General features: G+C 43.7%; 1 protein-coding gene across 1 annotated transcript; it reads left to right on the top strand.

Moving 5' to 3' along the window:
- Positions 1-8185: 8185 nt before the first annotated feature.
- UPK1A (uroplakin 1A) lies at positions 8186-11078 on the top strand. The gene is given in 7 exon segments (XM_043998728.1): positions 8186-8224; positions 8226-8465; positions 8720-8794; positions 9558-9665; positions 9871-10050; positions 10734-10817; positions 11034-11078. Coding segments are annotated over 7 exon segments (771 nt in total).
- Positions 11079-11500: the final 422 nt, after the last annotated feature.

The following is an 11500-nucleotide window of genomic DNA, read 5'->3' as shown; positions in this document are numbered from 1 at the left end:
CTAGGTGGGCCCTAGATGGTCTCCCTGCCTTTCGGTGCAGTAAATAGAGACAGACTGGACTTGGAGTACAGAGACCTGAGTTCAAATCCAGACTCTGACACTTAGTAGGTGCAACATTTATTAGCTGTGTGGTGCTCTATAAAATGGGAACAATATGTCCCAGGGGTATTTTGAATATCAAATGCAATAATACATTTAAAGTACTATGTAAATAGAGAAAATAAGGACTGGACTCGTGATTTCACCAGGAGCCCCTAGGTGGCGCCATAGTGCAGCGTGCTGAACTGCACTCAGGCCAGACTCGTCTCCCTGAGTTCAAATCCAGCCTCAAACACTTACTAGCTGTGTGACCCTGGGCAAGTCACTTCACCCTTTTTGCCTCAGCTCCCCATCTGTAAAATGAGCTGGAGAAGGAAAGGACAAACCTCTCCAGTGTCTTTGCCAAGAAAACTCCAGATGGGGTCACAGAGAATTGGGCATGATTGAAAAACAACTTAACAATGACCTGATTTCACTAGTACAAAAAAACTCCCTCTACCAAAACAGGTCAATACCAGCCCTTGCAACTTGTAGGGGTATTTTTGTTTGTTTGTTTTTAGGACAAAGGATCTTTATTTTCTAATAAAATACATAAGCTAAGAAAATGTAGTTTTGTATCACATTCATGAAGTTAATGGTTTATAATAACAATAATGATATTTATAATAATAATAATGAGTATTGGGAGGGAGGTCCTGTATTTTTGCATTTTACAAATGATGAAACTGAGGCAGACAAAAGTTAAGTAACTTGCCCAGGGTCACGTGGGCAGTAAATGTCTGAGGTCAAGATTTGAACTCAGGTCTTCCACTTAGCAGTGGATTATTTTAATATATGAACTCTATGATATTCTCAAAGCTCTCTACAAATTAATTGAATATTTACGGAATACCTCCTGTTGGTAAAGCACAGCTGGGAATACAGAGATGAGTAAAACCTTTTTTTTTTAATTTAATTTTTAAAAATTTTTTTGGTGAGGCAATTGGGGTTAAGTGACTTGCCCAGGGTCACACAGCTAGTAAGCATCAAATGTCTGAGGTCGGATTTGAACTCAGGTCCTCCTGAATCCAGGGCCAGTGCTTTATCCATTGTCACCTACCTGCCCCCCAGAAATGAGTAAAACATAACCTATGCCCTCCAAGAATTTATAATCTAGTGGAGAGGAGACAAGAAGAATGCAAATCACTCTCTCTCTCACTTATCCATGCCCCTAGCAAAAGGCCAAAGAACCAGGTCCCAGCCCTAGACCTTGGCTCATACTGTTCCTTCATCCCAGAATTCCCTCCCTTTCTACTTCATCCATTCATTCACAAACATGATTAGTTCCCCTTATACATAAATGGTCAGAGGATTTCCTGCCTAATCTCCAGCCTTCAGAGGGAAGAGAAGAACAGGAGGCCCTGGCCTCTCATTTCACACAGCACTGTTCTCTGGTCTGATCGCCAGCCTCCTTTGGAAAGAGGAGTAGCATTCTCCACTCGTTGAACATTCTCACGCCCACCATACCAATCATCCTAGTGATTCTGAGTTCCTATAGGTCATCATCTAAACCCCTTTCCCCACCCCTCCCCCAATTCCTTATTCCCATCCCCCTCCACCCTCCCACTCCAACCCTTCCACTGTACCCTGTGGAATTCCGGTTCCACAGGTAGCAAACTTCTCTTCCTCTTCAATCTTTTTCTTTCAGACTCCATCTATCTGCTAGCAATTACTGAAATCTGGCTTCCCGCTGATGATAAAGAACTCCCTGGCTCCCTTTCCAGTCCTGGCTGCACCTTCATTCATTCCCCTCAGCTCATTGTTCAAGGAGGGGGGAGGGGAAATACTCCTTGTCCCCAATTCCCAATTTAGGTTCTCCCCATTTCTCCATCACTCAGGAACTTCTCTTCCTTTTAGGCTCATGCTCTTTATATCTACCACCCAAAGTCCTGATAGCTACAGAGCCCCAGGTGACTCCCTTTCTTTCCTCAATGCATCCAGTACGTAGCTTACCATTTTTCTCTCCTTCCCAACTTAACATAGATTCTGTCTCTCCTTCAAACACTTTTTAAAAATTTTTTTTATTTTTTGGTGAGGCATTTGGGGTTAAGTGACTTGCCCAGGGTCACACAGCTAGTAAGTGTTAAGTATCTGAGGCCGGATTTGAACTCAGGTCCTCCTGACTCCAGGGCTGGTGCTCTACCTACTGCACCACCTAGCTGCCCCTCCTTCAAACACTTTAACCACTCAGTTCCTCAATATACTCACTTCCCATGAACCATTATCTCCAATCCCTTGACCCCTCAATTTTCTCCCAAGCCATCACCCCTGCATTGACCACTCTCTCCTCTTATCCCCATCTTGACCCTTTGATGAACCAATTCAACTCTAAGCTGTTCTCCTTTCTTGAATCCCTAGAACCCTTACCATATCACTGACTACAACTAAGTCTCAGCCTTGGATCACTCCCACTATTCATCACCCTCCCTCCTACACAAGTTCTGCTAAACAAAGGCAGATAAAATAAGCAAGTGTTCTGACTGGGTTCACTACCAATTTATTGTCACACAATCTCACCGGGGCCCTCACGGCTGGCCGCACCATCTCTTGAATATGCCCCCTCCTCTCCTCTGACATAGCCCCCACTTTGATCCAGGTCCTCATCCCCTCACACCTGGACTATTGCCCTGGCCGCTGCCTCAACTCTCTCCCCATTCCAGTCTATCCTCCATTCAGCTGTCAAAGGGACTTTCCCAAAAACGTATCCAAGAAAGACTCCCTGCCTCTTCATTTGCTTGGGCTGCCCTCCATGTCTGGAACACCTCTCTTCTCAACTCCTATTGCTGATTTCCCTGGATTCCTTTAAGTCCCTACTAAAATCCCACCTTTGACTGCAAACCTTTCTCAAACTCTCAACTCTAGTGCCTTCCAACTGTGAATGATTTCCTATTTATCCTCTCCATAGCTCCTCTGTCTACATTTGTTTGCATACTCTCTACCCCCATTAGATTGGGAACTCCTTACGATCAGGGGCTGTCTTTTGTCTTTTTTTTTGGGGGGGTATCTTTAGTGCTTATCTCAGTACCTGGCATATAATAGGCACTTATATGTTTCTCGATTGATTGAAAGAATAAGAACAAGCAGTTTTCAAAAGAAGAAAAGCAAGCTAGAAACAACCTTATGAAAAATTGTTCCAAATCACTAAGAAAAAGAGAAGTGAAAATAAAACAACTCTGAGATTCTCTCTCAAACCCATCAGATTGACAATGATGGCCAAAAAGGGAAATGACAATTATAGGAGGTGCTGTGGAAGGACACATAAACTGTGCATGGGGACACTAAGTAGGAGTGGGAGGACAGTCATGGAGGCTTACCAGGAGACTCTGGGAGGCTAACAGGGGAGCTGGCAGTGGCTATGTCAGGATAATAGGTGAGGTAGTAGTGAGACAACTGCAGGCATTGTGGGGCAGTATGGTGTGGTGGATAGAGCTCTGGGCCTATAGTCAAGAAGTCCTGAGTTCATATCCTATTGCAGTCACTTGCTAGTTGTGTGACTCTGGGCAAGTCACTTAACTTTTCTGTGCCTCAGTTTCCTCATCTGTATATAAAGGGGGTTGGACTCAGTGACCTCTTGGGTATCTTCTAGCATGAAATCTAGAATTCTTATGATCTGCTGGTGGTGCTGTGAGTTGTTCCACACGTTCTGGAATGCAGTTTGGATCCATACCCTAAAAGTGACTGGATTGTGCATACACTTTGACCAAATGATACCATTAGTAGGCCTATATCCCAAAGAAATAAAAGAAAGAGGGGGCAGCTAGGTGGTGCAGCGCATAAAGCACTAGCTCTGTATTCAGGAGGACCTGAGTTCAAATCCAGCCTCAGACACTTGACACTTACTGGCTGTGTGACCCTGAGCAAGTTGTTGAACCCTCATTGCCCTGCAAAAAAAAAAAAGAAAGAAAGAAAGAAATTTTTAAAAAAAGAAATAAAAGAAAGAGGAAAAGATCTCATCTGTACAAAAATATTTATGGCCAGTCAACAAGCATTTATTAAGTACCTACTGTGTGACTAATAGTGCTCTGTAACGATTGGAATGACGCCACCTGCTGGATACTTACTGTAGAAGAGTTCTGCCCATGAAGCAAAGGTCTTTGAGGGCAAGACCAGGAGTCAGGAAGTGATGCAGGCTAGTGGGAGGAGGAAGGAAGAGACTGGCGCTCAGTCTCGCGCGCTCTTTCCTTTGGACTCTAGTGGAGAGCGGAGCTAGAAATGTGCTCTTCCTTTAATAGATAGGAATCTAGGCCTTTTTCTCTCTCTTTACCAAACTCTTATTCTCCTTAATAAATGCTTAAAAGTCTAACTCTTGCTAAAGCTTATAATTTATTGGCGACCACTCATTAGATATTTTAGACAGACTAGCTAGAATTTTAGCCCTTAACAGCTCAGCACCTGTGATACAAAGAAAGGAGGAAACAAGCTCCCTGCCTTTAAGGACCACAATCTAAAGGGCGAGGCAACATGCAGACATTGTACATACGATATATATAGTGCAAATGGAAAGTAATATCAGAAAGAAAGACCTAGTAGGAAAGGCCTCCTTCCAGAGGTAGGATTTGAACTGAATCCAAATCCCCAAGGAAGGACATCAGGAGACTCTCTCTTTGTTGCAATGAAGAACTGAAAACCGAAGGATGTCCCTCCCCCAGGGAATGAATGAATGGAATATGAGTGAGTATTGGGGCAGCTAGGTGGCACAGTGGATAGCACACTGGCCCTGGATTCAGGAGGACCTGAGTTCAAAGTCAGCCTCAGACACTTGACACTTACTAGTTGTGTGACCCTGGGCAAGTCACTTAACCCTCATTGCCCTGCAAAAACAAAACAAAACAAAACAAAACAACAACAACAAAACAGTAATAGAAGATCAGAGCTAATATTTGTAAAGTACTTTGCAAACCTTAATGGGCTACATAAATGCAGGCTATTTTTACTATCATCACTATTTTATTATTTATTATTATTTGAATTTAGTATAGTTAGTTGCAACATTGCCTTGTTTGTCTGTGTCCCTTCCTAAACTTCCTTCTATTCTCTTTCTTAAATGCAAGGCACTGGACTCAGTGCTAAAGATGCAAACATTTTAAAATGATGGTCCCTGCTCTCAAGAGGGTAATATTCTACAGGGAGTTGGGGCAGCAGACAATATAACATGTCTACTGAGACAAAGGGAATGATGAGAGCAAAAGAGATGTCTGGACAGAAAGCCCTATGGATATCTGAGGAAAGAGAACTTTTCTAGCTAGACTCAGGGAAGCAGCAGCCTAACTTGGAAGAAAGAAAAGGATTCTGAAAAGCTGAAATGAGTGAGTACATTCTAGGTAGAGGGAAGAGAGTCTGTATGATGCCTGGAGTTTGAGTGGGAGCTGCTAGTCCAAATTGGTTAAAGCAGAAGGGAAATAAGTCTGGAACCACAATCCCATGATGACCCATGCTTCCCACTGCCTGACTATGAGGTGAGGAACTCAAGGTGTAGAATGAGACAAATATTTTTGGATATGACCAATGTTGGGATTTGTTTTGCCAGGTCATGCATAAGTGATATTAGGAGGGAAGAGATGGAGGGGGTCATAAAAGACTTACTAGAAGGAAGGAAGGAAAAGGAAAATAAAGAAAAGAGGAATACCAAAGCATTTTTAAAAAGTGCATAGAAGAGAAGGAGGGTTAGTAGGAAACAGACAAGCAATATAGCTTTGAAAAGAATATGGTGGTGACCTTGGGCAAATCACTTAACCCTAATTGCCTCACACATGTGTGTGCGCACGCGGATAACTGCACTGCAGATTTTCAAAAACAAACAAACAAACAACAACAACAACAACAACAAACAGCTTTAGACACTTGACACTTACTAGCTGCATGACCCTGGGCAAGTCACTTAACCCCCAAAACAAAAACAAACAAAAAAAACACAAAACAAAAAGAATATGGTGAATTGTTTGGAGGAACACCTGAAAAGATTTGGAGGTGCAGATCTGGTGCTTTTGTGTTCAATCTTTTATTTTATTTTGTACATGGAAACACTCGTTTACTTGGTGTTTGTTAAGTACGGAATTAAATTAATTACATTAAAATAAATAAAATAATTATTAAATTAAAATAAATTAAGGGGCAGCTAGGTGGCACAGTGGATAAAGCACCGGCCCTGGATTCAGGAGGACCTGAGTTCAAATCCGGGCTCCAACACTTGACACTTACTAGCTGTGTGACCCTGGGCAAGTCACTTAACCCCAATTGCCCCAAAAGAAAAAAGGAAAATAAAAATAAATTAAAATAAATTAAATTAGGAAGGTATTTTGAAGCCAGATTATGGCCTGCCTTAACTACATGATTGGAGTGTATATTTTATTCTCTCCTGGACTAAAGATAGGAGACTAGCTGGGTTTGGTTTTGGTTTTTGTTTGGTTTTTGTTTTACCAGAGCCATGTTAGATGTTAGATCTGTGTTTATGGGAAATTATTTTGGCAGCTATGGGAAGGATGGATTAGAAAGTGAAGAGACTGGAGGCAGGAACACTAGTCAAGAATCTGTAACAGTGGGGGAGATGTTGTGGGTCAGGACCAGGATGGCTGGCTACATTTCTTAATCATTACTGTCAACTATAATGCCCACCCACTAAGCCACCAACATTCCGGCTTGGCCCCTTCCCCAAGAGCCGCCTTCTTCCTATATCTTATGGCACTTCACTGAATTCCCATAGATCCTGCCCAATGAGACACTCAGCTAAGCTGCACAGACTAGAATTTCAGGTCCATGAAAAGTTCATGGGGAGGGATGAGGGAATGAGAAAGAAATTTACCACCTCAATGCCCCAAAAGCCAATGGTTTCTTCTTGACAAACCCTAAAAATAGGTCCATCTTTTCTCTCCAATGCACCCTGCTTGGATCCCCTCTCCCTGAAAATGATTTTCTTATTTTAGCTGGCTCCCTTGGAATTTAAGCCCCATTTCTCTCCCAGTTCCACACCCATCATCCATAACCCCCCTTTCCAGCTAACTCCTTCTCTCTCCTGTGCCCATTGTCTTAGATACACCAGGAATTTCAGTTTCTCCAGACGCTTGAGAAAACCCACCAATGTGCTGCACTCTGCCCCAATCTGTCCAAAGGAAAGGGAATTCAGGGTGTGGTCACACACACACATACTCCTCTGGGTGATATAAAAAGCTGCCCTAGGTAGGGTCCCAGCAAAGACTGACTGACAATCACCAGAGTGAAAAAGAGGTAAGAGCAGGGCGAGCAGGGAGCAGAGGGGGAGCAGAGTGAACAGAAATATACATACATACGTATATCAATATCTGAGTTCTGGGTTTGTGGGGACAGACACAGCTGGATTGGAAGGACTGGGGGTGGGGTAGCTGGGGAGAAGCTGAGCCACAAAATAGAGAATGAGGGTCCTTGGAATTCCACTTGTGTTACAGGGGGTCATGGCAGCAGAGAAAGGATCCCCAGCAGTGGTGGGCTTACTGGTCCTTGGAAACATCATCATCCTGGTAACATATCCCAGTTCCCTTTGCCTCCATGGGGGTCTCTTCTCCCAGGGGGTTAGGGTAGAGGAAATAGGGCTCAGGTAGAAAACTGAAGACATAGTTTGCCACAGGGATCTAAGAGTGGATTCTGGGAAAGAGAAGAGGCAATTCTAGGGCACAGGCATTAGTGGGGAAATGGTATCATAAAGATGAGAAGTAAGAGGCTGGGTTTAGGGGAAATTGTACACCATCCCTCAGCCCTACCCCCATCTGCCCAGACCCCTCATTTAGCAGTGCTGAAATCCCTAGCAAGGGGATTTGAATTAGTGTAAAAATGGGGAAACAGGATTAGTTGAGTGAAAAAAACAAACACATTGATTTGGTTGTTTTGCATGGTTAATTTGCATGTGATCAGAGCAATGAAATCAGTGCGGAGAATGGATATATACTCAAATGTGGTCTGAACATATCGAAAACAGGGCAGGTGATACAAAGCTTTGCAGTGGGTATTAGGAAAGGAGATTAGGGAATATTATGCAACAGTGAGGCTTGCGGTCAGTAATTGTTGAATTGCTTTAAGTTAATGGGTGTGGAGGGCTGCAAGGTGCTGGCAGAAGCGAGGAGATTGTCCTGGGTGAAAGATGTTTGAAGCTGGGCTAAAGGGTACCAAAGGGGGTAGGAGGCTGTGTGTGCCCCACCCTGACTGGTCTCTTGGTCCAGCTGTCAGGCCTGGCGCTGTTTGCGGAGACTGTTTGGGTGACGGCGGATCAGTACCGGGTCTACCCTCTGCTCGGGGTCTCTGGCAAGGATGACGTCTTCGCGGGGGCCTGGATCGCGATTTTCACCGGCTTCTCCCTCTTCGTGGTTGCCAGTTTTGGCATAGGAGCAGTCCTGTGCTACAGCAGAGGAATGATTCTCACGGTCAGGGGTGGGGTGGATAGGGAAATGGGTGACAGCAGAAGTGACCTTTAGCTGGGTTCTTCCCATCTCTCCCAACTGGATTATTTCCAAAATCCTGGGAGCCACAATTTCCTGATTGAACCCCAATGAACAACTCCTTTCCATTCCCTTTTAAACCAAATCATCCCACCATGATCCTAAGCCACCCTCCCCGACCCTGCACCACCATGGATCCTGCCCCCTTCCTATTTGACCCTCTTCTCTTTCCTCTCTAGTACCTGGTATTGATGCTGATTGTCTATGTGTTTGAATGTGCCTCGTGCATCACATCATATACCCACAGAGACTATGTGAGCACCCCCGGGGGAGTTAAGGGGTTCAGGCAAGGTGGCAGAGGATGCTTGTGGAGGGATATGGGACCAAAGCAAGGATTCTTAACCCAGAGTCTGTGAACTTGCATTTCAAAAGATTTTAGTAATTATTGCAATAAAAGTGGTTTCCACAGTAATCCTCTGGATTTTATTTTATGCATTTAAGAACATGATTCTGGGGCAGGAAGGGGTCTGAAGGTTTCACCAGACTGCCCAAGGGGGTACAGGACATAAAGTGTTAAGAACTCCCCTAGAACTTATGCAAATTGCAATCCATCTGCAAAGAAAGAACTGATAGTATCTGAAAACAGATGGAAACAATTAAAAAAAAATTTTTGTTGTTTGTTTTTGACAATTCCTTAATCTGAAGTTTTGGTTTTTGACTGTTTTCTCTCACAACCTAGCTAATGTGGGAATGTTTTCCATAACTACTCATGTATAGCTTATTTTGAATTGCTTGAGTTCTTGTGGGTGGGGGGTGGGAAGGGAGGGAGGAAGAGAAGTTGGAACACAAAGTTTTAAAAAATTGATGTCAAAATTTGTTTTTTACATATATTTTGGAAAATATAATTCTATTCAAAAAAATTAATTAATTAAAAAAAAGAACTCCCCTAGAGAGGCTTGGAAGGCTAGGGTGGCAGAGAGTGGGAGAAGGGTTGGCATTATCTCCCTGAAGGACTTTTCACCTCTTGGTTCTAGGGAAGAACCCATCCTCTCTTCTGACTCTTTCTCTTTACTACAGATGGTGTCAAACCCAGCACTTATCACCAAGCAGATGCTGACATATTACAATGCCCCCACAAGCCAGGGCCAGGAGCTGACTCGTTTCTGGGACCGAGTCATGATTGAGGTGAGGGTGTTCTTGGGCTCCCAAAGACAGTGAGATGGGCAGGATCCATAGAGAGATATTAACCACAGACATTTAGGTTGGTGAAGACAATCAGGAGCTAAGGAGAGAAACCCAGAGCCAAGACAGCCAGATACTGGGTTCTATGTAAAAGGAGTTTCACTCTACACCATTTTCTCCTCACCTTCTCCCCGGCCTGTCTTTCTAGCAACAATGCTGTGGTACCTCGGGGCCCCTGGACTGGGTGAACTTCACGTCAGCCTTCCGAGAGGCCACGTCAGAGGTGGAGTTTCCGTGGCCCCCACTGTGTTGCCAGAGGGACGCCAACTTCAACCCTCTCAGTGAGGAGGGATGTCGACTTGGCTACCAAGACTACCTCTTCACCAAGGTACCACCAGACCTTGCCTTTCATCAGACTACTGCTTTTTTCCCTAATCACCCAATTTATACATATCCATATATATCTATATATGTGTGTATGCATATAATTTCCCCCAATTACATCAAAACAATTTTTTAACATTTTTTTGTTTTAAGTTCCAAATGTTATCCCTCCCTCTCCCTGAGATGTTTAGCAATTAGATATAGGTTATACATATGTAATCATGTAAAACATTTCCATGTTAGTCATTTTGTACAAGACTCAAATAAAAGGAAAAGAATGAAAGAAGGAAGGTAAAAAATAACATGCTTCAGTCTGTATTCAAACAATATCAGTTCTTTCTCTGGGAGGCACAGTATGTTTCATTATTAGTCCTTTGGGATTGTCATGGATCACGGAATTGCTGAGAATAGCTAAGTCTTTCACAGTTCTTCATCAAACAATATTGCTGTTCTCCTAGTTCTGTTCACTTCACTTTGCATAAGTTCATGTAACTCCAGGTTTTTCTGAAATCATCGTGTTTGTCATTTCTTATAGCACAATATTATTCCATCACCATCATATACCACAGCTTGTTTGGCCATTCCTCAACTGATGAGCATCCCTTTGATTTCTAATTCTTAGCTGTTATGAATACACCCCACCATTGCTTAACCCAACCTCTCCATCTGTGTACCTTTCCCCTGCAGGGCTGCTTTGAACATATTGGCCATGCCATTGATAGCTACACCTGGGGTATCTCTTGGTTTGGATTTGCCATCCTTATGTGGACGGTGAGAGATGAAGCCAAGATCTGGGAAGGCAAAAACCCATAGCAAAGGGTGCTGGGAGGGGGTGCTTATGAAATTGGGGGAAGTTCGAATTAATCTTATTTCCCCATTTACATTAACTCAATAGCCTGGCAGAAGATTCCCCTCACCCCTCTAGTCTAAGGGCCTGGGTAGAGCAAGAGAATGATTATATGGGTATACTCCTCTCTCCTTCCTCAGCTCCCTGTGTTGTTGTTGGCCATGTACTACTACACCATCCTCTGAGACCCTCGCAGAAGCCTATCCATCTTTTCCAGAAGAAGCTTCTCCTCATGCTGGGCCTACCCTTGCCCCACAGATGGTTTCATGGGTCCATTGGAAAGAAAGCTCCCCCCAGACCTTCTTACACATTTGCTTTTCCCATTTTTCTTCTTTTCCTCTCCAAAATTACTTACCCTTTCCTCTCCCTGCTCTTTGATTCTATTATATTCCCTTTCTTCCTCCACCCCAGGCAGTCCTAGTTCCCCACTAACAGTTGTAAAGTCTTTCCTTGTCTGCCTGCACATATCTTGTGTCAAATAAAAGATTCTTTTTTCTCATTCTGAGCTGGTTTGTTCTGGACGGAGCCTTCCGGGTTGGAGAGCAGGCAGTCCAGGGCAAGGGGAAAGGGAGTGGTAGTTTCATCTTTGCCCTCATCCCTTTGTACT

This window comes from Dromiciops gliroides, chromosome 3 (assembly GCF_019393635.1).
Source record: "Dromiciops gliroides isolate mDroGli1 chromosome 3, mDroGli1.pri, whole genome shotgun sequence".
In the NCBI taxonomy this organism is placed as follows: Eukaryota; Metazoa; Chordata; class Mammalia; order Microbiotheria; family Microbiotheriidae; genus Dromiciops; species Dromiciops gliroides.
This window is presented reverse-complemented; position numbering and strand designations above follow the sequence as displayed.